Source organism: Myotis brandtii, unplaced genomic scaffold (genome assembly GCF_000412655.1).
Source record: "Myotis brandtii unplaced genomic scaffold, ASM41265v1 scaffold421, whole genome shotgun sequence".
Classification (NCBI taxonomy): Eukaryota; Metazoa; Chordata; class Mammalia; order Chiroptera; family Vespertilionidae; genus Myotis; species Myotis brandtii.
In genome coordinates this window covers 1,368,543-1,393,504 of record NW_005366140.1, presented here as the reverse complement: position 1 = coordinate 1,393,504, position 24,962 = coordinate 1,368,543, and the positions used below count along the sequence as shown (strand labels likewise).

At 52.1% G+C, this 24,962-nt stretch overlaps 2 protein-coding genes across 6 annotated transcripts in view; one reads left to right on the top strand and one right to left on the bottom strand.

Annotated features, from left to right (window-relative positions):
- The first annotated feature begins 836 nt into the window (after positions 1 to 836).
- Positions 837 to 10,580, top strand: SLC25A42 (solute carrier family 25, member 42). Of its 2 annotated transcripts, none has more exons than XM_005873821.2 (7): positions 837 to 948; positions 4,023 to 4,033; positions 5,704 to 5,729; positions 6,330 to 6,496; positions 6,784 to 6,900; positions 7,240 to 7,391; positions 8,552 to 10,580. In XM_005873821.2, the coding sequence occupies exons 1-7, from the start codon at positions 911 to 913 to the stop codon at positions 8,857 to 8,859; spliced, it is 819 nt and encodes a 272-aa protein (XP_005873883.1). In that variant the 5' UTR covers positions 837 to 910; the 3' UTR covers positions 8,860 to 10,580. The 2 variants fall into 2 exon arrangements, with proteins under 2 accessions (XP_005873883.1, XP_014401236.1); XM_014545750.1 differs by having other exon boundaries at positions 4,023 to 4,128.
- A 6,403-nt stretch (positions 10,581 to 16,983) lies between these two features.
- Positions 16,984 to 24,962, bottom strand: part of TMEM161A (transmembrane protein 161A) — a 16,261-nt gene continuing 8,282 nt past the window's right edge. For all 4 annotated transcript variants that reach the window (XM_014545747.1, XM_005873818.2, XM_014545749.1 and 1 more), the window contains 6 exons: positions 18,944 to 19,004; positions 18,724 to 18,867; positions 18,513 to 18,626; positions 18,184 to 18,358; positions 17,972 to 18,068; positions 16,984 to 17,812 (listed from right to left, as the gene is read on the bottom strand). In XM_014545747.1, coding sequence (XP_014401233.1) covers positions 17,559 to 17,812; positions 17,972 to 18,068; positions 18,184 to 18,358; positions 18,513 to 18,626; positions 18,724 to 18,867; positions 18,944 to 19,004 — 845 coding nt within the window. In that variant the 3' untranslated portion in view covers positions 16,984 to 17,558. The remainder of the gene's footprint in view (positions 17,813 to 17,971; positions 18,069 to 18,183; positions 18,359 to 18,512; positions 18,627 to 18,723; positions 18,868 to 18,943; positions 19,005 to 24,962) is intronic.

Sequence of the window (24,962 nt, the reverse complement as noted above, 5' to 3'; positions counted from 1 at the left end):
GGAGACACCTGTCTTTCCTTTTCTTCCTTGCGGTCCCCTCACTGCACTATGCTGAGGTTTGCGTGCACTTCCGCCCAGAGTATAAATGTGGGTTTCCTGTAAGAAATCCTTAAGTACTAGGGCCCTTTGCTATAAACTCGGCCAAGAAGAGGATGCAGCCACACAATCTTTAAATTAAATTAAAAGATTAATTTTCTTTTCTTTTTAAAAATATTTTTATTGATTTCAGAGAGAAAGGGAGAGGGAGAAAGAGAGAAACATCAATGATGACAGAGAACCATTGATTGGCTGCCTCCTGCATGTCCCCCACTGGGGATCGAGCCCGCAACCCGGGCATGTGCCCTTGACCAGAATCGAACCGGGGACCCTTCAGTCTGCAGGCCGACGCTCTATCCACTGAGCCAAACTGGCTAGAGCGATTAATTTTCTAAAATTGTTTCTTTGGTCAGAGGCTCAGGTCCAAGCTGTCTTGAGCCCAGTGGGCATTTGGCTCTGGGCAGACAGGGCCCCCCCACCTCTCTGCCTCACAGCCTACCATGCCCCTGCCCCCTGCTATGTGACCTCAGTGGGGTGGCTTACCTTTTCTGAGCCCATCTGCCCAGTTGGTACAGGCTAAAAAGGCAGATGACTGAGAGGCCTGTTTGTGACAATCAAATAAAAGACTTTGTAAATGATTAACCATCAGCGGAGGGGATGGTGGCATTCTTTCCCTGCAGGGAGACTGGCGCCAGGTTAGGAAATCACACTCAGACAGTTCTTGCTTCAAGTGAATGGGGCATGAGGCAGGTGGCGGAGGCCCTTTCTCATCGGGTTTCATGCCCCCTCTTGTTCCTCAGGACCGGTCTCCACTGTCCCCAGCAGCCTGGAATGGGTAATGGTGTGAAGGAAGGCGTGGTGCGATTGCGTGAGGATGCCGACACCGTCCTGCCCTCATCCGTCCCTTCAAAGGCAAGTACCTGGCCTCAGTGTTCTCATGGGTCCCTCTCCTGTGGGTGTGCACCCATCACAGATCATCCCCTACACCAGGGGTCCTCAAACTGCGGCCCGCGGGCCACATGCAAATACAAATATTGTATTTGTTCCGTTTTGTTTTTTTACTTCAAAATAAGATATGTGCAGTGTGCATAGGAATTTGTTCATAGTTTTTTTTAAAACTATAGTCCGGCCCTCCAATGGTCTGAGGGACAGTGAACTGGCCCCCTGTTTAAAAAGTTTGAGGACCCCTGCCCTACACACACTGGTGTGGGGCTACATCAGTGTGAGACCGTGGGTGGGGGAGATGCTGGCTGCCCCATTTGTGATGTGAATCCAGCCCCCAATCACTTGGCAAGAGCCAAAACCTTACCCAAACCTTTGGCTGGAATGTCAGAAGTTGTCCTGGAGCCCCTTTTCTCTCTCAGATTTGCAAACACAAAAGAATCAGCAAACTCCGGCTCTTTTGTGAGGAAGGGCCCTCACGGCCTATCCTAGCTCTCCGGGCACCCTTCGGGCAGGTCTCAAAGGCTGAGGTGGTCATCCTCCCAACCCTCCAGACTTTTCCCAAATTCCAGGTGGCCCTGCGGAGCGCCAGGCAGGTGGGAGGACTGGTTTGTGGGCCAGTGTGTCGGGCCACCATCACCCTACCATGTGGAGCATCGAGGGTACGCCTACAGCAGGCATGCGTGTCCCTCCCAGTTTAGTGAACTTCCCAGCAGAGCACGAGGGAGACTCAGCCCCTCTACTTGCTGGTTGGATCCCAGCAAAAGGCCTGTCTGTTCCCGTCCCATGTCTGGATCCCCAGTGCCCATCTTCTTCTGTGCCGGCCACACATGTGACATCAGCCTTGGTCCACTTGGCCGGCCCGATGTGGGAGCTCACCCTGTGGTTAAGAAGCCCAGAGTCTTCTCGCAGTGCTCACGGCTGTGCTCACTGTGTTCTCGGCCGGACTGCAGGATCCCTCCATACAGTGGACAAGGACACATGGACCACTTGATGCCTGTGCTGAGCTCTTCAAAAAATAAGCTGCTGCGGTCAGTAAGAGCCACTGGCAGCATCTGCTGAGCCAGGAAGTGGACTTACAGAGCATCGGGAGCCCCCTTGAGAGCAGGGCTTAAGGACATGTGTTCCAGACGCACAGAACTGGCCTTGGAATTGTAAGAACCGCAGATTGCACAGGAAGTGACCTGCAGAAGGAGGCACAAAGGACACATTGGCTTCGCCTTCGGTGCTGACAGGCACATAAGCTGTTGTGGGGTGTTCCCTTGGCTCACAGCGGGGTGAGCAATTGCTCATTGGTTCACAGAGAGGAAACTGAGGCAGGGAGCTGCTGCTAGGAGTACCACTGAACCTTCTAGCATCTGACATCCATACCTCTCAAAGCCAGCAGGACCAGACAACCAGAACCTTGCTGTGTGATCCAGAAAAGGCAGGGGTCCCAGTGACAGGCCTGTGTGAATCAGGAGCAGACGGAACCCTCTGGTGAAGTTCTGCCTCAGAAACACAGGAGGAAAACCACTTCTCTAGGCAGGTGGAGGGGGTGCCAGGGCGTTAAGGGAAAGGAGCTGGGGCCATACAGGGCTGGGGGCCAGGTTGCAGGGCACACAGCCCCTGGGAGCACCTGGGACCCACAGAAGAGGATCTGGGAGTGGGACCTGGACCAGGAGACAGCACTCAGCGTGTCAGAGATGAGGAAGGAGAGACCAGAGAGGCCATCCTCTGGTCACTGCAGTCAGGACAGAGTCCAGAATCAGGCCAGAAGTGTGGACAGACCCAGGGCCAGGCCCTTCACCCCTGGGCCACCGCCGAGCTGAGCAGACTTGGTGAGGGGTTGCCCTGAGCTCCACCATATCCACTCAGACCTAGGCTGCCAGTTTTACCCCCCAATGCCCTCACAGTCTCCCCTGTTCCACCCGCTCTGGTCTCAGCCTCTGCCACTCCATCGTGATTACTGCAGGAGCCACATCTTCTCTGGTCATAGTGAAATGGCCTGTCCGCCTCTGTGCTTCTCCATGTCTCTTTGGGCAAGAGCCAGCCTCTTTGTGGGCCCCCACCTGGATTGGAGACTGTGCACCATTGTCTGAAGATTTAGTTCATGTCTTGCTCTCTCCGTAGACCTTGGGGGGTGGCCCTGAGGGGGCTGGTGGGGCTCATATATACCCCCACTCTGCACGGCATGTCCCCAGACCCCTCAGGGCACCTTGTCTTTGTGGGACTTCATGGGTTCCTGGGGTCATTGAACGACCTGATCCTTGCCATTCTTGCTCATTGCTGATGAAGGAAAGATGAGGGCACCTCCAGTCCAGAACATTGCAGAGTGCTCACCGCAGTTGTTTGTGAGAGCCAGGTGGAGGAATATAGACTCCAACCTAGTGAGACGGCTCAGGACCCGGATGGACATGGAAGGGAAGGAAGGAGGGAGAGAGGCTGTACAAGGAGGACTTGGAGAGCCTCCAGAAGACGGGGAAAGTGCTGGCCCAAGGCTGCCATGGGAGCTCGAAATGCAGGCCAGCCACCATCCCCATCTCCCTTGCCTTGGCTGAAGGGCCACAGACACCAGTCCCTGAAGTCCTGACAGAAAGATGTAGAAAGGGGACACACTGACACAGGCAGGGTCCTCTTGCCCAGCACCCCCTGCCTATCCCCCCACCACCACAAGGGCCCTCATGACTTTGCCCTGAAACACTGCAGTGCAAGAGCCCGGCGCACATGGGTGGACAGAACCAAGGCTTGCAAGGTGGGTCAGGGGTGACTTATGTTTGGAGTCAGTCCCACTGTGGCCCGGACAGAGCATCACCTCTCATGGATGGTGCCTGGCACCTGGGAGGTTTTTCACCGTATCCTGTGAAGGCTCTGAGGCCCTGGTCCCACCACTGCTTGTCCAGGGCCCATGAGGGCCAGGACACTCACGCTGCTGTGCATCTCTCCGCCCTGGACCAGGGCAGGGGAGTGATGGAGGGTGAGGAAAGGTGATCTTGGTGCCACCCCCAAGGGAGCAGGCCTCTCCCCCCTCTGACAACAGATGTGTTTTCATGTGTTTCTTGCAGAGCGATCACAGGCAAGTTCTCAGCTCCCTCTTTTCTGGGGCCCTGGCTGGCGCTCTTGCCAAAACGGCAGTAGCTCCCTTGGACCGAACCAAAATCATTTTCCAAGGTAAAAGCTGTCTGTCTGTCTGTCCCTCTGTGATAGAGATGCTGCCAGGCAGGCACCCTCTTCACAGCCCCCCAAACTGCACTGTGAGGTGGTATCCTGGGGCGGCCAACACACAGTATCTCAAACCAGGCAGCTTAGAACCAGAATTTATTCCCTCACATTTCCAAGGCCAGAAGTCTGAACCTAAGGTGCCGGCAGGGTTGGTTCCTTCTGGAGGCTCCGGGAGAGGAGCCTCCCTGCCTTTTCCAGCTCTGGGGGCTCCAAGCATCCTTGGCTTGTGGCTGCATCACTCCGATCTCTGCCTTCCCTTCTTGCCTGTGTCCTCTCCTCTTATGAGGACACCCATCATTAGGTTAGGGCTGACCCCACTCCAGTACAACCTCGGTTTAATTTAATGACATCTGCAGAGGCCCCATTTCTGTAAGGTCTGTCACAGGTCCTGGGGGTGAGGACATGCCATGTCTTTTTGGGGAACACAGTTGAAGAAACCATCTCTCTCTCCTTAGGGTTAAACAGGCTCAGGGTCCCCTGAAGATGAGGCCTTTCCATCCTGTACAGTGGCCAGTGCCTGCTTGGCACCAGGCAGGAGCACGGTCACAACCTGAGACCCCGTCCTTCAGCTGTTTTGAAAGAGAAGCCCTCCCCAGTTCCTTGAGCTGGTACCCTAGCCTCTCTGTGCCTCAGTTTCCTTATTGAGACAACAAGGATGATAACATCAACCGCCTCCCCAGAGGCTGTGGAAAGAGCAGGCATGAGGCTGAGCTCCCCTGTGTTCCTTCCTCCGTGTCAGCTGCATTTTTACCTGGCAGACTTGAAGTGTGGCGCCCTGCAGGGAGCTGCTGTAACTCTGAAGGCAGTACCTGTGCACACATCCACGCAGACAAGAGTGCAGGGGTGTGTTGGAAACAAAGTGGAGGCTCCAGAAGTGAGGAGCGGGAGACTACAAGACAAGACCCCTCATGACTGTTTCTGAATCCTGTGGCCACTGTGGCTCCAGCCCTTGGTGACAGGACACCAAGGAGCAGGGGAGTGAGCCAGGGAGCTAGGGAGGATAAGAGAGGCAGGTTAGGGGCCATTGAGAAGAGAGGGCAGACCCCAGACAGACCTCCCTGGCCTTGTCCTGGGGGAGTTGGATCCCTAGACTGATCCCCACATGGCTAAGGACTGTGACACCTTCCTGAGTTTGGTTGGATGGGGGTGCTGTCAACCCTCCAGAGGCTGATCCCCACATGGCTAAGGACTGTGACACCTTCCTGAAAGGAGTTTGCTTGGGTGGGGGTGCTGTCAACCCTCCAGAGGAACATCCTCCACAGACTCCTGGGCAGTTCATCCCCCTTCCTGGGGACAGGTTGGCGTGCAGAGTGGCCGAGTACAGGGGATGAGGAGGTTCCTGGGAGGAGAGTGATCCTGCTCAGGACTCTACCCCCTCAGTCCTTTTGGGGGTAGGGAACATTCTCAGGGGCTGCTGTCATTTCCCAGCTTAGACCAGTTTCCTGCAGTAGGGGGTCATGCAGACTTGGGGGGGTCCTCTCCTTCGCATCTAACGGTCTGTTTTGTGTTGTTCTTTCCCCCCAGTATCTTCAAAAAGATTTTCTGCAAAGGTGAGCCACTAGGTCACCAACTCCAGGCTCTGGGACTGTCACCAGCTGCCCTGCTGGGTTGGCAGGAGGCTATGCAGGCCGGGGGGTGGGGGAAGTGGGGAGATGCTTTTCCCCTTTGATCGCCCCCCACCACCCCCTGAGGCTGGTTCCCGGGAGCCCGGGTGACCAAGGCCTCCCCTGCCGGGGGTGGGACCACTTGTCCTGGCACCCTGAGCACTGCCTGGATGAAGCCCACTGGGAATTGACAGGAGAGTGCCTATCCTAGGGCCGGTGGTGAGGCGACTTGATGTTTTAAACCCATGTTTTCACATTTATTTTTAAACACAGAGCAGGTGTTACTTAATAAAGAAAAAAATATTTTTAAAAGCTAGACTACCAGACAAACATCAACAAAACACCCTGTGTGGGCTCTGAGCCTGCTTTGCAAACCTGGTGTTCCCCTCTCATTTTACAGTTCCCAGGGCCGAGGGCTGTGTGGGCAGAGAATGTAGTGGGTAAGGTGGGGCCCCCAGGCACAGGGCTGGACAGAGTAAAGCAAGGTGTTCACGGAGCAGGGAGAGGGAAGGACAGGCGTAGGTGTTGACCTTGCCCCCCCTCTAGGAAGCCTTCCGGCTGCTCTACTTCACCTACCTCAACGAGGGCTTCTTCAGCCTTTGGCGCGGGAACTCAGCCACCATGGTGCGTGTGGTGCCCTACGCTGCCATCCAGTTCAGCGCACACGAGGAGTACAAGCGGGTCTTGGGCCGCTACTACGGCTTCCGTGGAGAGTGAGGCCCCCACCCCTCCTAACCCTCTCCACCCTCCTGTCCCCTGCTCTTCTATCCTCTTTCACATGGTCACCATGTTAGAACCCGGGTCCCAGGAGGGCCGCAAGGGAAGGGCCCTACCATTCATTGATTGAATCGTCCACCAAGAGACTCCACCAGCTCAGCTAACCCCCCCCCCCGCCCCCGTCCTTGGTTGCTCCACACTGAGAGCTGTGGGCCTTGGGCTTGGCCCCCATCCTTTGGTTCTTGGGGTCTCACCATCTCTCCTCCCCCTTCCCCCCTTTCAGAGCCCTGCCCCCTTGGCCGCGCCTCCTCGCAGGGGCACTCGCTGGAACCACAGCTGCTTCACTTACCTACCCCCTGGACCTGGTCCGAGCCCGCATGGCCGTGACCCCAAAGGAAATGTGAGTCCTACCACGGTGACCTTCACCAGTACCAGGAGCTCTGTGTCCAATGGGGCTCCCAAGTTGAATCCGTTCGTCAGATCCTTGGGTTTGGGTCTGGGCCTCTGTGTCCAGCCCACAGAGGAAGCTATAGTGTCAACACCCACCACATGGACCCTGCCTGGTACCACAGGGCAGGCCATTCTGCAGCTTCCAGAAGGTTCTCTAAGCCTGGGGGTCAGTTCTGCTTCCATGAAACTTGAGTCTTCGTTTTTAATTGGTCACAGACACATTAAAAACACGGGAACACTAGACAAGGGCTGAGTCCACAGCCCACCCTACGGTCCTCTGTCCTGGCAGGTACAGCAACATCTTTCACGTTTTCATCCGCATCTCCCGGGAAGAGGGGCTGAAGACCCTCTACCATGGCTTCACGCCCACCGTGCTGGGGGTCATCCCCTATGCTGGGCTGAGCTTCTTCACATATGAGACCCTCAAGAGCCTGCACAGAGGTGAGGAGGGGGTGGGGCAGCACCCATGGGTCACATAGACCTGGAGGCCAGGCACTAGGACCCCCAGGGTGAGGCAGGCTGGGGGCTCAGGGTCCGAATCAAGAGAAGACACATGATGTCAGGAACCGTGTGAGGAACACAGACTTACGACCTTTAATGCCCAATTTTTAGAGCAACCTTGTGAAGTTCAGTGTGTTGTCCAGGGTGTTAGTGGCCACTTGTGCAACACAGGCACCTGCACAAAGCCTATGAGTAGCCTAGATGGAGGAGTGCCTTCTTGTGTTTAACTTTGAGAAACTTGAAAAGTATAGGGAACATTGTAACAACCACCCCCCACCCCAAGTGCCGGCAGCTTCCTCTCCGTGGTTGGGAATACTTGTGCACTTAATATGTGGCAGGAACAATCCCTCATCTGGTTTCCTGGTTATAAAAGGTAAGGAGTTGAGTCACTTTCCACACCTCTGGGTAGGGCAGCTCTTGCTCAGCGGGTATTGAGTCATCTAAGTAAGGGGAGGGGCACTGAGGCTGTTGGCACATTTTCTGTGATCAGCGGACATCCAGGAGTGCCGCCTTGGGGGGCGGGGGGTGCAAGACCCTGTTTTCAGTTTTATGCAGCACTTGCCTGGGGCCCTGGCCCCACATTCACCCCAAGTGGTGGTGTCAGTTTACTTAATGTTTTCCTAATGTGGTGAGTGAACAGAGGTGTCTCCCATTTTTAATTCCTAGTTATAAATCTACAGTGCGTGTTTGGAGAACCCCTGTTGATGGGTTGCACATCCTCGGTCCCTTTGGACCCAGGAGGCAGTGCTGGGTGTTCACGGTTCTGCTTGCTCTCAGGCCCCTGCCCAGGAGGGGCTGGGGAGGGGCTGGGGAGAGTCAGGGAAACATTGATGTCTTTACTGGAGGGAAGACGAGTGATTTTCTAGGAGCTCATTCTGGGGCTTTGGAATCATGTGCTTTTCTGTCTTAAAAAAACCAAAAAAACTTTAATTTCTCAAAAGACAGGAGGTGAGGGTGGGAAGGCGCCGGGGACCCCCGTCAGGTCCTGAAGCACAGGGACGACACTGCGGGTGTTTGTGGGTGCTGGGTGCTCCTGTGGGTGCAGTGTGCGCTCCCGCTGCCGGTGGCGCCCTCACAGCCCCTCCTGGCCCTCCCCGCAGAGTACAGCGGCCACCGGCAGCCCCACCCCTTCGAGCGCATGATCTTCGGGGCCTGCGCTGGCCTCATCGGGCAGTCAGCCTCGTACCCGCTGGACGTGGTGCGGAGGCGCATGCAGACGGCTGGCATCACAGGCCACCCACGCACCTCCATCGCCTGCACACTGAGTACCATCGTGCGGGAGGAGGGCGTGGTGCGTGGCCTCTACAAGGGCCTGAGCATGAACTGGCTCAAGGGCCCCATCGCCGTGGGCATCAGCTTCACCACCTTCGACCTCATGCAGATTCTGCTGCGGCGCCTGCAGACCTAGGGGCCCGCACTGGGCCGCTCAGGACAGGGAGCCAAGCTCCAGCACGCGGAGGACCGCAGACCCCTAATATTTTGGAGCCTGGGGAGTGAGGGGGCGCTTGGCTCTGCCCCAGAGCCACGTGGGAATGCCTTGTGGAACGAGCCGGCAGGCCAAGGGGCCGGGGCCCAGTGCCCATGGGTCCGCGAGGAACGCCAGAGGCCCTTTAAGTGCAGTGTTGGGGCCACGAGCCCGCTGCCTCTCCTCTTCCCTCCTCCCCGGAGCTGGCCCTGCTCCCGGAAGTGCCCCTCCCCCAAACGCCCTGACACAGGAGTGACCAGCGCCACCTCCTGGTGCTCTGTGCCCCTGGACACGCTCCTGGTTCTAGTGACTGTCCCTACTAGGCTCAGAGCCAGACTCCGCCTGCCCCTTACCGGCCCCGGCTGTGCTCAGTGCTCAGGGTGCAGTAGCCCGGGAGTGTGGGAGAGGCCTGGCCTCGCCTCTTCACATGGGACCAGTCTCCTGCTCAGCTGCGGCTACAAATGCAGCCTCTTGACCGCCCTGCCCCACCCCCTCCTGCCTTTACTTAGCAGGTGACATGACTCCTCAGTCCCCAGAGTCTTCTGCTGGTGAACAGCCTTCTCCAAGTGACCCTGATCCTGACTTCATGCCAGGGTGGGCCTGGAGCCAGTCTTACCCTCTGTTGCCCACCCGACAGCGGCACTCATGGAGGCGGAGCCTCGGGCCCTGACCTTCTACCCACAGGCGCAGAGGCTTCTGGGGGGACCTATAGCATCTGGCACATCCCTGACTCCCCACCTGAGTGGGCGCTTGGCCTGGACATGGGGCAATTTAAGGCCTACAGGGTTGTCTGATTCCCATGAATGGATGCATGGAGGTGGGTGGTAGCCTCGGTCTTCCCCAAATGGGAGCCCGTGACAGTGTATGGCTTGGGGTGGGCAGTTCAGAGGCCTTTAGTTAACACAGGGCACCCCCAGGGAGCCGGTCTCAAGTGAGAAGTTCCCGCCCCTCTGGGTATCACAAGGACTCAGAAACACCCATTTCCTAATGACATTTGAAGGTTTTTGACTTTTTGGTTTTAAAATTTGGCCTTGGGTCTAGTCACAGTACACCCTAACCGGCCCGATCTGGTTCCAGCCCCATCATGTGAAATGATCTGATTTCCAGTCATGCCTTTCATTTCTTACCTTCACTCTGTCCTATGTCTGTTCTTGCCTTGGACCGTGGTGTGCCCTTCCTTGCATGTGTCCGCTGGCCAGCCCCAGTATCATTCCCAGACTCTTGTCCCCAGGGACCCAAGCAGCCTGTGATCGCTGTCCTGTTGGGTGTTTCACCTCCTCTCCCAGCCTTGCCCAGCACTCAGGAGAGGCAGGGGCATCCCTCACAGGGAGACAGGATGGGGGGCCACCCCAGGTGGGTGAGACCAGGTGGCTGGTTGGGCAGCACCCTACTTCGAGCTGCAGGCTGGGCAGGAGCAGGAGGGTCCTCCAGGTCCTACTGGCCCGTGTGCCTCCCCAAGGTCGCTCCCAGCCCCATACCCACTCCCCCAACCCCACTCACAGCTGGGCTGGCACCCTCCGCGGTCACACCCCTCCCCACTGGCTGCCTGTCCTGGTCTGGAGTTATTTTGATGCCATGAAGAGACTTTGTTAATATATAATGTTTATATATTTTAAAGATTTGTGCCAAGAGAGTATATTTAATAAAAATTAAATTGACTTTTCCTCCTGCCCATGTCTCTTTTCTTAGGCTCTGACCCCCACCCACCATGAACCAAAAATAGGGTTATTTTGATAAATTTTTAAATAAAGTCATGAATAAAACTTTTTAAAAATGTAATTTTTTTTATTGTCAATTCATACTATGGTTTTCTAGAAAATGCAAACTGCATGAAAGGGTCTACCAAGTAGGGTCTCCCAGCTCCTCTGCAGGGGCATCCCATTCCCGTCTGTGTAATAGGGGTGTCCTTCCAGACATCAGTCAGGATGAGCCGTGTCCTGCTCAGCAAGTGGGCCCCAGAGAAACCCTGAGGTTTCTGTCTCTTGCACCCTGTCTGTCATGTGTGTGCTGGGGGCTCCCGGCCACAGCTGGATGAAGCCTTGGATTCAATGTTGCCATCTTCAACTGCAGGAGGTGAGGGCACCAGAGGTCCGTCTCAGTGGCCATGGCATTCAGGGCATACCCACCAGGGGCAGGAAGTGGGAGCCTTGTGTGTAGGTGGTGAGCAACATGGTATTTACTTATTTACTACTTAACCCCATCTATTTATTGATTCCTGGGCCAGCTTTTTGCAGTGAGAGATAATGCTGTGACTGCCACCTTGGCTCCTGCACCCACAGGTGAGAATCTCAGGATGTGTCCCTGAGGGACCAGCCAGCTGTGGGGTCACCTCTTCCAGGTACAAAGTGCTCTCCATTGCCATTGTGTGAACTTCGGTACCCACAGGCATTGTGCAAGGTTCAGCCACAACCCAGCTGGCAGCCTCTGACTCCCCATTTGGGGGTGCCATGTGGTACCTACTTGTGTTTTAGTCACATCTTCCTGTGATCCTTGCAAGGCCAAGCATCTCTTCATGATTGTTGGTTGTTTATTTCCTTCCTCTCAATCATTCTATACACTGTAGACCAAGACACCGGCCTGGCAGAAAGGTGAGATGTTCTCAAGTGATCTGAGCAGGAATCTTGTGTGTTTTTCATGCCCTAGCAAGGCAGCAATAGGTGTGACACAGACACACTGGAGAGAAGTGGCTGCAGCTTCTTCACGCACCTCCCTCAAGCCCCAGTGTGCAATGGGCCTCAAACACCTCTAGTGAGGGGTGAGTCAAGGTTCCCAGACTTGGGTGAACTCTGGTGCATTCTGCTTGGGGTGGCAGCATGATGGGTGATGCTGTTCTGGCTCTTGATGTGAAATACATCTAAAAAATACACTGTGGGGCCCAGGAGTCAGGTGGGAATCCTAGGCAGCTGAGGGAGGGAAGGACCCCACCTGAGGAAGTGGGAAAAGCCCCCCAAGGCCTGGGAATTCCCTGCAGGGTGGGTGTCAGGCAGCAGCCCCAAGACTGGCCCTGGGAAGCCATGTAGGGTGTTCAAGCAGATGAGGGAAGATGGGGGGGAGCTCAGGCAGGGAGCCAGGCTATCTGAGCAAGGGGATGGATGCAGGACCTGTAAGCTGAGGTTCCAGAGAACTCTGGTGAGGGGTGGAACCAAGAGCACCCCAGGGCCCAGCCCAGGCACCTGCCTTCAACCTGGGAGACCAGACCCAGACTCAAGTCCCTGATTCGTATCTTCCTAATAACTGTCACATCCAGGTAACTTCTGATAATTCCTAGTGTTCCCTTAAGATCTTGTCTTTGCCTTGGTTGTGATTCTTCTGCCTACTCAGCTTGTTGTGTGTGTGTGTGGGGGGGGGGGCAGATATTGGCTATTTTATCTTCAAGGCTGTCATGGACTGATGTCTCCCTTGGCTCCCTAAATCCCTATGTTGAAACCTAGTGGTGTTAGGAGGTAGGACTTGGGGAGGTGCTTAGGGTCAGATGAAGTCATGAAGGTGGGGCCACCATGATGGAATTGGTGCCCTTCTGAGTCACCAAAGAGCTGGCTCTCCTCTCCATCCTCCACTGTATGAGAAGTGGCATCTGCAACCTAGAAGTGGGTCCTCTCCTGGCCATGCCAGTGCCCTGATCTTGGACTTCCAGCCTCCAGAACAGTGAGAAATCAATTTCCTTTGCTTGTCAGCCACTCCAGCTATGGCATCTTCTTACCTAATAAAGAGGGAATATGCAAATTGACCATCACACCATAATGGTCAAGATGGCTGCACCCACAGCAGAGGCAGGGATTCCATAACACAAAATGGCTACGCCCCCCCCCCCGGCCTGGTGGGGCTTGACAGGGGACCTTAGGCCACACACCCCTGCCCCGGCGCCAGGCTGGGGGAGCTCAGGCCGCATCCCCCACCCAGCAGAGCTTGACGGGGGACCTCAGGTTGTGCCCTGCGGGGCTTGATGGAAGAACTCAGGCCACACCCCCTGCCCACAGGGCTTGATGGGGAACCTCAGGCCGTGCCCTCCATCCCGGTGCCAGGCCAGGTCTGAGGCTGCACCCCCCGCCCTGGCACCAGGCCAGGGGACCTGAGGCTGAGCCCCCCGCCATGCGGGGCTTGATGGGGGAACTCAGGCCACACCCCCTGCCCACAGGGCTTGATGGGGAACCTCAGGCCGTGCCCTCCATCCCGGTGCCAGGCCAGGTGACCTGAGGCTGCAACCCCCACCCGGCAGGGCTTGATGGTGATGGGGCCGGCCAGGTCTGGATCTAGCTCAATGCGGGTGGGGCCGGCCGGGTCTGGGTCTTGCACGATTTTGAGGTGCACATGGGTGGACAGGGACTTTACTCTGGTTCCCATGGTGCGCCCCAAACTCTGACAGGAGAAAGATATTCATATACATTTTACTAATTTTCTTTCATCTCTGACACTTCTATTATAGAGAAAGGGCAAATAGCAATATTAAAATATTTCCTCTAATTAATTCCCTTTTAATGTGCACAAATTTTGTGCACCGGGCCACTAGTTTTGCTATAACAGCCAGAATGGACAAAGCCACTGGCAAAGTGGTCCTTCTCTAAGTCATGGACCGTATCGCTTTTCCCAGCTCTGTCCTAGCAGTCTGCTTGGTAGGAAGTCTGAGTTTTTCTCTCAGGAGCTAGGTGCCCTTCAAAGCCCTCATGCTCCCTAATTGAGGCAGCCCCTCAATTAGGGAATGGAGTCTGCCACAAAACCCCTCTCTGGCTTCTGGGCAGAGCTGTGTGCAAGGGAACAAGCAGCTGTCGCTGAGCAAAGTGGTGTCAGGGATGTGGGGTGTTGGGGTCAGGGGGGTTTTGAAGATGTTGCAGACAGGTTTCCGAATAGGCTGGGTATGAGAAAGAGAACGGTAACAGAAAAATGGAGCTGATGTGCCTGAGGGGTAGTAGGGGAAGGTCAAGAGCACTGGACATGCTGGCTGAGCTGCCCAAGACACTGAGGACCATAGGAATAAAAGTGGGACTTGCTGACAAACATCTAGAGCCCACAGAAGGATGGAGAGGAGGGGAGAGGGGAGACAGGAGCCTGCAGGGGGGGGAGGAGAGCCATAGGGGAGGCCAGATAGTGCCTTGTGGGGAGGGGACGAGGGCAGGTGAAGGCTGGAGGACTTGACAGTGAGGTTGTTTCAGAGTCCGTGGTGCACCTCAGGTCCTGTTTCAGTTTGCAGCATCTTTTCTTTGCACTAGTTTTTTCCTTGGCTGACTTCTCTTGATTTGCTTTGGGGGGGGGGGGCTTCTTTTTAATTCTTTTTCTTTAGGTGGTTTGGAAATTATATAGTCAATTTCTTGCGATGTAGGGTTTCTCAGCGCTACTGATGTCTGGAGCCAGGTTTTCTTTGTTGGGGACCATCCTGGGCACTGTGGGGTGCTGAGCAACATCCCTGGCCTCCACCCACCAGACGCCATTAGCCTCTTCCCTCCCTCCAGCTGTGATATTCAAAAATGTCTCCTACCTTGACTAGTGTCACTTTGGGGCAGAATGACCCCCCTCCTTGAGCAGCACCAATATGTGGAAATTGCCACTGATGAGTCAACAAAAACTAAAACACTTATCCTCCTCCTGAAAACACCGGATCTTTACCACCATCTTCCATCTTACCTAGTTTTCTCTCACCTCATTTCTTCTCATTCTTACCTTCTCTCTGTGTGTGTGTGTGTGTGAAATGTGCAAACTGTAAATATCTTGGACAGCAAAGGCTGTAACTGTCACTGGTTCTTCCTGCCTTGGCTGCCCCACAAGCACTGCACCCCATTGTGCCTGCTGTTTGTGCCAGTCACTGCCTTGCTTTTGTTTATGGTGTTTCCACTTCCTACGTGTCCCTAACCACATGGTGTTGAGCTCCAAAGCAGAGAGCAGGCACAGCCATGGTTGGGCAAGCAAGGGGCCAGGCATCCTAAGGCACCGCTGCAGGAAGAAGTGTGCCCAGTGGGCTCGGGGGCCACCAGGTGTCAGATGATGACTCCTGAGGTGCCAGGGGACAGTGCGGGGCCTGCAGAGCTGGGAGATAATGCTCCATTAACTGGAGGCATCCCAAGACACCAAGGGCTGGGCATCAGGCACCTGGAACCTTGCCTTGTTCCATGGAATGTTCTCCCTGTTTGCTTGGATCTCTTCTGCCAGAACTATTTTGAAGATTCTTCTAAACCAATCTTCTAATTTCCTTTTTGTCAGTTCTTGTTTTGTATAGCTTTTGTTTTTTTGTTCCTTCTGTAAGATTTCCACTTTATCTTCCATTTGCTTTTAATTTCCAAGAGCTCAAAAGAGAACAACAAAGGTTCGTCAGATGTTCCTTTTTAGTAGCATTGTTCTTGTTTCATGAATCTCTTTTCTCAGAACATTGGCCCGTGGGCCGTAGTTTGAGGACCCCTGTTCTAAACCAATCTTCTAATTTCCTGTCAGTTCTTGTTTTGTATATCTTTTATTTTTTTGTTCCTTCTGTAAGATTTCCACTTTATCTTCCATTTGCTTTTAATCTCCAAGAGCTCAAAAGAGAACAACAAAGGTTCGTCAGATGTTCCTTTTAGTAGCATTGTTCTTGTTTCATGAATCTCTTTTCTCTGAGAACATTCTAGACTGTTGTTTTTTATTGATTTTTTTTTTTTAATAAAGAGAGGAATGAAGAGGGAGAGACAGAGAAACATTCATGAGAGAGAAACAACACACGTGTCATAGGTTCGCCATCACTGTTCTAGACTGTTGTTTCTTTTAATGTTTTTTGTTTTTTTTTTTAGAAGAATGAAGAGGGAGAGACAGAGAAACATTCATGTGAGAGAGAAACAATCGACTGGCTGCCTCTTGCATGTCCCCTACTGGGGATCCAGCCCGCAACCCAGGCATGTGCCAGGAGCGGGAATTGAACCAGTAATCTTTTGGTGCATAGGACGAAACTCAACCAACCAAACCACACCAGCCAGGGCATGGACTGTTTTTGTTTTGTAAGTTCCCTTCTCCCTGTAGAATCAATTCCCCAAAGTCGTCTTTTTTCTGTTCGGGTCCGTTTTCCACACTGGACATTCCTCAGATCCCTGGGCAATCCTGGTTGTCTACTCACAATGAAGAATAAGGGCTGAGACAAGCAGGTTGGAAGGCCAAAGGAGTGTGGGGAACACATGGACTCCTACCTAAGCTGGAGGCTGATGGGAACTCTGTGGTGCTAGTGTTATTAGGTCTTTCTTCTTGGACCGGCTGGATTCCCAGGGATCTTCAGTCTCATGCCTGGTAAGTCCTAGAATCTGCAGGCAGGATAGGGGTAGTGGCTCTCTCCATTTAGCTTTCATTACGTATAGTCACCTAATCCCATTTGCCACCACATTCCCTACCAAGCCTGGCTTCCCTCCCAGCAGTGGTGTCCTGGGAAGAAAATAAGCACCTGAGAACTTTCCAAACAGCTCCCCAGCCGGCCGCCTGCCTCACCCCGGCCCTCAGCCTGGCCTATTGAGACCTGCTGTGGTCAGTGCCTCTGGAAGTTTCTACGGGTAAATCAAGCTGTTTCCTGGGCTTAGGGTTTGGCATCCATGAGTTTGGCAGTCAGTCGTGGCTCCTCCCTTAATTCCACCTCCTGGCACATACTGCAGCCTTGTACTTAACCGGAGATTTGAGAAGGATCAAAATTGGATGATGCATTTAGTTTGCCTCAAGCCAGGTTTTAACTCTTGCTTTTTTCCTAAATTTTTTAAAAATATATTTTTATTGATTTCAGAGAGGAAGGGAGAGAGAGAGATAGAAACATCAATGATGAGAGAGAATCATCAATAGGTTGCCTCCTGCATGCCCCACAATGGGGATCAAGCCTGCAACCTGGGCATGTGCCCTGTCTGGGAATCGAACTGTGACCTCCTGGTTCATAAGTCAATGCCGAACCGCTGAGCAACATGGCCGGGCTAACCCTTGTTTTTAATATACTTTTCATGTTTATCCACATAACAGAAGCATAAGATGCTGCCTGATTCATGAGTCATTCAATAAAGCCTATTAAGACCATTAAAATTTTTCATGTTTATCCACATAACAGAAGCATAAGATGCTGATTCATGAGTCATTCAATAAAGCCTACTAAGACCATTAAAATGTACTCAGTTGAATTTTGGCTTTTCAGCCACGTGTATGTTCTACATACATGCATACATAGTGGGTTCCCACTGTGGCCACAGTGACAGAAAAACTCCGGAGTCAGAGAGAGCCCCTCATCCTCTTTGCCCTGGGCCTATGGCCTCAGCAACGTACCCATTTGTCTGTGTGTGACCTTTATAGGGAAGCAGTCCCCATGTACCTGTGGCAGAGGGCAGTAGCCACTGTGGCCCAGCCCAGAACCAGGGGCCCACCCACCCCACCCACCTCTCTCTCCCTCCAGATCCCTTCTTTTCCCCTTTTTTAAAAAGCCACCCCTCTGTTATTGCTCTGCTGTCAAACCTGATGTGCACATGCAGTCTAGGAACAAAGGCTGTGGGACTCAGCCACCAGCCTCAGGAGATAGTTTCGAGGCACAAGCTCAGGGTCCCAAGGGGGCCCATGCAGGCACTGCAGTGAAGGGTTGGGCACAGGCCTCCCAGGCCCTCTTGCACCTGGGGATACTGAGGCACACACAGAGAGGGCGGCCATGGGGTTCCAGGAGTCTCTTCAGGTGGCTAGGAGCCTGCCAGGTGCTGATGGAAGTAGAGGCCAAAGAGGCTGGAAAGCAGCTGGCAGGCCGCAGTCCACCAGATGAGGAAGGCCAGGGTACCACGGAGGAAGAGGGGTGTGAGCAGACCACCCAGGGCCCCAGTGATCCGGGCCGCCGCCTGCTGGGCCTCATCCTCCTTGGGGCCCACTGGGCCATCCTGGGCTGCTGCCAGTACTGGGGCTAGGGGGAGGGCCTGGCCCAGGCCCCAAGAGTAGCCACCTGTGAGAAGAGAGCAGAGAGAGGGACGGCTGTAGGAAGGAGGGGTGAAATAGGGGGATATAGGGACAGGAGGATGAGGAGCGGAGGAAGCGGGGCTGAGGCCAGGACGCCTCAGGGACCCCCAGGCCACCCTCACCCCACAAGGCAGTTTCCTCTCACCCAGCGTCTTGAGCAGAAGCGTGCAATTGAGGGTGAGGATGAGTGGCGTCAGGTACTGCAGGCTCACCACCGTCAGGTAACAGTAGACCCGTACCACCTGGTGAGCAGGTAGCAGTGACAGGTGACCTTCTGAGCTCCAGCTGGCCCCATGCTTGGAAGGCATGGAAGGCCTGCCCTGCAGCCCAGGTTCCCTCCCAGACCAGCACCCATACCCGCCGCTGGATCTCGCAGGCCTCAATGCGGCCAGCCTCCCGCCTCAGCTGCTCCACGCGGGCCTTGGCCAGGCATAGGTAGGCTTGCAGGTGGGGCCGGGTCACTGCCAGCCGCAGCAGGCACAGTGCCACCAGCACCCAGAGGCGCAGTGAGTCAAAGGCCGAGTCCGACAGTCTGCACAGAAGAGGGTGAGGAGGCTAGTGAGGCCCCCTCCGCCCCAGGATCTTCCCCCAGGACTCACAGCTCTCATGGCTCCTCCCTGAGCCTCAGACTGGAGTACACAGAGGGGTCCCCCAGTGACCCCCTCCTGACCCCACCCCATACACACAGGAAGAAGGGTGTGTCCCCAAAGGGCGCCTGGTGCAGGAAGTTCCGTGCAATAGGCTTGGTCCAGAGCCACAGGATGAACAGGGGGGACAGGAAGCTGGTGTGCAGGAGAAACCTGGAGGCAAGGACGCAGCAGGGTGAGGCCTAGGCACCTACCACCCCATCCATCCCCTCGGCTCCCTAACCTCTCACCCACCCGTTCCCCACTTCACTGCAGCACGGGCCGGTCCTCTGACATGGTCAGAGCATCTCGGTGGGTCTGGGCCAGCCGCAGGCCTGGGAAGGTGAGGAAGGCACCCAGCATGGAGCCTAGGACCGAAAGCCCCACACGGATGGCCAGCTTGACTAGAGGAACCCTGGGAAGAAGAGACAGGTCAGGGAACCCCACAGCCTGACAGCCGCCCCTGCCCGCCCTCCCTTCCCAGGACTCACATCCAGTCCCAGCCCTGCATCTTCAGAAGTGGCTCCAGGTTCTGGATCATACTGGCCAGGCCTGGGGAAGACAGAGAGAAAGGTGGAGTAGAGCACACCCCTGGGAACTCAGAGCCTGCGCTGCCCCTCCTAGATGTCCCCTGCTCCTCAGGTAGGAACGCACCAGTGGCATCCAGGCCCCATGCCTGGCAGGAGGATCACTTAATGCTCTTTTCAAAGAACAGGAGAATGGCCCTGGCCAGATGGCTCAGTTGGCTGGAGCATCGTCCGGTACACCAGAAGGTTGTGGGTTCAAGTCCCAGTCAGGGCACATATCTAGGTTGTGGGTTTGATCCCCAATTGGGGTGCGTATAGGAGGCAACCAGTTGATGTTTCTTTCTCACATCAATGTTTCTCTCTCTAAAAAATAAGGAACAGGAGACTGTATCAGGCAGACCCTGGGTTGTGCAGGGGGACATGGGAAAAACAAGGGAGCACTGAATGGGAGCTTACAGGATTACACCAGGAATTGAGGGACGTGAAGGGCTCCCGCGGGAGAGAACCGGAGTCCTGGAAAGAACCCTCAGTAGTTCAGACCCCCAGACTTTCCACAGAGTAAAAGTAAGTAAACACACAATCACAACCAAAATCACCAAACACACAAGGAAACAATCACCATAAAGGAGATTCGACAGGAAAAAAACAAAAGACAGTTTAGACTTCAGAAACTGGTATTATCAGCTCTGTATGAGATGATTGAGGAAAATAAAAGCTGGATGACAGAACAGGTGACACAAGATTACCTCAGCTGATCAGGTAAATTTACAGAGAAATCAACCTTTTCCAAAGGAAAAATATAATCACTGAAATGACAGGATATTAAACATTAAATTAGAAACAGCCAAGGAGGAATTCATGAATTGGATCTGAAGAAATCACTCAGATTCCCACTCAGAAAGACAAGAAGGTGGAGAATATGAAGGGAGATGGAGACAAAGAGGACAGAATAGGAAGTCCAGCCTAAGTCAAGTCAGGGCCCCAAAAGGAGAGACAGAGAGAGACAGAGAGAGAGAATGAAGGAGAACAGGAGATACTGCAAAAGAATGGTTGAGAAGTTTGCAGAACGGATGCCACACACAAAAGACATCAAACCAGATAAATACAAAGAAATCCATACCTAGACATACTGGTGGAATTGCAGAATACCAAAAACAAAGAGGCTGCAAAGCAGCCTAGGAGTTAAAGCAGATCGCCTATAAAGGAAGGACAATTAGGCTGGCAGCCACTATCAAAAGTAACAACAGAAAAGGAACAATATAAAGTATAAAAGTAAGATGGCAGAAACAAGGCCAAATATGTCCAATCACAATAAAACACAGATTAAACTTCAAAGTTAAACAACATAGATTGATACACTTGATTGAAAATACCCAGCTATGTTTTTTAGAGACATACCTCAACATGAGGTCACTGGAAGGTTGAGAGAAAAGAGATGTTAAAAAGACATAACAAATACTACAAAAGAACACTATAAAGACTATATTGAAACCAGACAAACTAGACTGAGATAGAAGTGTTACTAGAATCAGAAAGGGTCAATACATCATGATAAAATGGCTGATTCAGCCCGGGGCCAGGTGAACAGGAGGCAACCTATCAATGTTTCTCTCTCTCCCTCTTCCTTCATCTCTCTCTAAAAATCAATAAACATATCCTTGGGTAAGGATTAAAAAAAAGACTGCTTCACCAGGAAAATGTAGCAATTCTAAACTTGTAAAACACCTTCTCAATCTACCTCTATATTTAAAAAACATTGATAAAACAACCTAGAGACATTGAGACCTCTATCCCAGAGGGGGATTAACCCGTTAGTGACTAACAAAAAATTAGGAAAGATGGAGACTTGAATTTATTGGACATACAGAAGCAGTGAATATATGTTGTTCAAGAACACATGGAACAATCTCAAAAACTGATCACTATCTAGGCCATAGGCAAGTCTTAACAAATATTAAAGAATTTATTTCAAGTAGATCATCTTCTGTAACCAAGCAATTAAGCTAGAAATAAGAATCTTCTTGAAGTTCCATGTTTGAAGTATTTTAAAAAGGTTAAAAAAGAAATCACAATGGAAACTTTAAAATACCCAGTATTGCATGATGATAAAAATACAAGGCAAAACTTAGGGGGAGACAAAAGTGGGACTTAGGAAATAATTATAACCTTAAATGCTATAAACAGAAATAGAAAAGAGGCTGTATTTTACCATAACAATAGAAAAAAGGCATACAAACCGAAAAAAAAATGGGCAAAAATACGAACAGGTTTTTGACAGAAGAAGAAACGTGAATCATGAATAAACAGGAAAAGAGGTGTCCCCCCACCCCCACCCAGGTAACCAGAAAAATGCACATGAAGACCCAGAAGGCATCATTCTACACCACCAGACTGATACCAGAGATCTTCATTCATTTAAACCACCCAGTCCCCTGGGAAGTTGGTGTAGTCACCACCCAAACCTACAAGCAGGAAGGCCAAGGCCTTTGTAACCTCACCCACACCCGCCTGCCACGCGGCTGGGACTCACCGGCAGCCTGAGCCCAGCGTCCGTGCTCTGGACCCCAGGCGGCATGGCTGGTGGATGTGCTGGGAGAACTGCTCTGAAAATGCTGAGGCACCATCTCATAAAGGTGAACATGTCCCCATGGTTCCCAAGTCTGTGCCCAAAAGAAATGCCTGCCCATGTGTATGAAGAAACATGTACAAGAATGCTCCCTGTAGCAACTGTGAAAAGCTAAACTCTGGAAACCACCTGAACATCCATCACAGGAGAATGGGATCATAGAGAAGAGTGGAGTCCCACCACATCACACATGGTAACGACATGAATTAAAGGAGCCCGGACCAACACGGCCTAATTTGCAAACAATAACAGCTGGAAGACTAATAAAAGACAGATTAAACTTCAAAGTTAAACAACATAGATTGATACACTTGATTGAAAATACCCAGCTATGTTTTTTAGAGACATACCTCAACATGAGGTCACTGGAAGGTTGAGAGAAAAGAGATGTTAAAAAGACATAACAAATACTACAAAAGAACACTATAAAGACTATATTGAAACCAGACAAACTAGACTGAGATAGAAGTGTTACTAGAATCAGAAAGGGTCAATACATCATGATAAAATGGCTGATTCAGCCATTTGTAAAACTGTACAATAAATTCTTTAGGGACAGAGACGTGTGTGATGAAACTGTTTTGTTGTTGTTTTTCAATGTTTTTATTGATTTTAGAGAAAGGAAGGGAGAGGGAGAAAGAGATGTGAGAGTGAAACATCGATTGGCTGCCTCCTACACGTCCCCTACTGGGGATCAAGCCCTCAACCCAGGGATGTGTCCTAATTGGGAATTGGTGCAGGGGACGAAGCTTAACCAAGTGAGCTACACTGGCCGGCCGGGGAGAAAAAGAAATGATAACCACAAAGTTTGAGGCCTTGGCCGGGAAGCTCAATTAGAGCGCCACACCTCTAGCCAAGGCTGTGGGTTTGATCCCCAGTCAGGACGCATACAAGAGTCAACCAATGAATGCATAAGTGGAACAACAAACCGATGTTTCTCTTTGTCTTTCTCTCTCTTACCCTTTCTCTTCCTCTCTCTCTAAAAATCAATAAAAAAAAACAACACAAAACTTGCCCTGGCCAGTGTGGCTCTGTGGTTACAGCATCTGCCCACACACCGAAGTGTCCCTAGTCTGATTCCCAATCAAGGACAAGTACCTGGGTTGCAGGTTCGATCCCCAGCCCTGGCAGGGGCCCATGCAGGAGGCAACCAATCTGTGTGTCTCTCACTTGGATTCTCTCTCTCTCTCTCCCATCCTTTCCCTCCCTTCCTCTCTCTCTAAAAATCAACAGAAAAACATATCCTCAGGTGAGGATTAACAACAAAAAAAACTTAAAACAAACAAACACAGGGGGAGGCAGTGGGACCAGGAAGGAGCACCAGAGACACACAGAAGTGTTGGGATCCAGTTCTTACTTGAGAGGTGGTTCATGGGTGTTTACATGATTATTATCCTTTGTAACTTACATATGTGTGTTATTTTATGTATCAAATATTATGTAATTTAAAAAATAGAATTGGGGAGAATTGGTGATAATAAAGCTCAAGGAATCAACAAGGCCCTATAAGCCACAGTGAGGAAATTGGTCTTTATTCAAAGACCATGAGAGTCTGGTGTCAGGCAGAGAGGTTGCATGATCCAAATTATGTTTTTAAAAGATCAATCAAATAATAGGAAAAGCCAAAACAAAAACGAGAAACTAAGAAAAAAATAGAGAACTCCTTCAAATCTATAAGAGGGTCAACAACCCAGTAGAAAATTAGGCAAAAGAGCAGAACTTTTCTGGAAGGGAAATAGAAACAGCTTCTTCAGCATATAAAAAGATGCTCGCCCTGGTCGGTTTTGCTCAGTGGATAGAGCATCAGCCCTTGGACTGAAGGGTCCCGGGTTCGATTCCAGTAAAGGGCATTGAATGGGAGGCAACCAATCAATGTGTCTCTCACACATCGATGTTTCTCTCTGTCTCTTCCCTTCCCTTCCACTCTCTCTAAAAATCAATGGGAAAATATCCTTGGGTGAGGATTAACAAAAACAAAAGATGCTCAGCCTCACTTATATTTTCGCCCATTAGCTCACCCAAGATGATAAGGTCAGAGGAAACCCATTGGAGAGGGTGTGGGGAAATAGGCATGTTCATACATGGTTTCCTGAAGGACAATCTGCAACATTATCCAAATTACAAATGCACTCTGGTGCACGGGGCTACAGGCACAAAGCTATTCCCATACCACATTGTTATATAACAACATGGTTTTGTGCAACAACCATTTAATAGCAGACGACTTAAATGTCCATAAATAGACAACCAAGATGGCGGCATAGGTAAACACCTGAACTTGCTGCCGCGCACAACCACATTAAAACTACAACTAACAGACAAAACGAATATCATCCAGAACCACGGGAAGGCTGGCTGAGTGGAAATTCTACAACTGGAAGGACAGAGAAAAGCACATTGAGTCCGGTAGGAGGTGCAGGGATTTGGAAGTGCGGAGGTACAGGGGCTGGCAGCTGGGTACACTGTTGTCTTCTTCAATCGGGAGGGAGATACAAGCTCCCGACTGCTTTGAACTCCAGTTCCGGGTGAGAATTTGGGGACCCAGACTCATACAGAGAGAAACTGGACTGTCAGGCATCGGGCGGAACGTGAAGGCAGCTTTCTCGCAGAGGTGCTTGCAAAGGTCATTGTTCCTGCACAGGGCTGCGGGACACAGACCCCGGGACTGCTCCGAGGCAGAGCAGACTGGCAGCCATTGCGGTTTGCTCCGCCCTGGTGATTCCCTGAGACCCCGCCCCACCCAATTTACAACCCTACCCAAGCTGTGTGCAAAGGCTTTTGCATATGAATGGCCTGGCCTTTCTCCCCTAAAAACCTGGGTAGACTCAGTGAGCACCAAAGCCCCATTGAAGCCACCCCTGCCCCATAAGGGTGTCTCCAGCACAGAAGTTCTCCCATTGTAGATACAACTGGTCCTCACAGCCAATTGGCCTGGAGGTCAATTCCTCCCAGTGATACCTACAACAATCAAGGCCTAACTCTAACAAGACTGTGCACCCAGCCCACAAAGGGGTGCACCAAGAGTGTCCACCTCAGGTAATTGGGGAGGCTGAGCCACTGGGCCCTATAGGACACCTAGCACAGAAAGCCACTCTATCAACACAGGGAAGCATAAAAAATGCGGGGACAAAGAAACAGGACACAAATGACAGAAATGGAGGAAAGCAAACTACTGGATATAGAGTTCAAAACCACGGTTATAAGGTTAATTAAGAATCTTCTAGAAACCTCCGAGAAATTTAGTGAGACCCTCAAGGATATGAAAAAGGACCAATCAGAAATTAAGCATACACTGACTGAAATAAAGAATAATATACAGAGATCCAACAGCAGACTAGAGGATCCCAAGAATCAAGT

Coding starts and splice junctions, on each gene's coding strand:
- SLC25A42 (XM_014545750.1), top strand. CDS start 868: ATGGGTAATGGTGTGAAGGAAGGCGTGGTGCGATTGCGTGAGGATGCC. Junction 949..4,022: donor CCTCATCCGTCCCTTCAAAG/GCAAGTACCTGG, acceptor TGTTTCTTGCAG/AGCGATCACAGGCAAGTTCT. Junction 4,129..5,703: donor AACCAAAATCATTTTCCAAG/GTAAAAGCTGTC, acceptor CTTTCCCCCCAG/TATCTTCAAAAAGATTTTCT.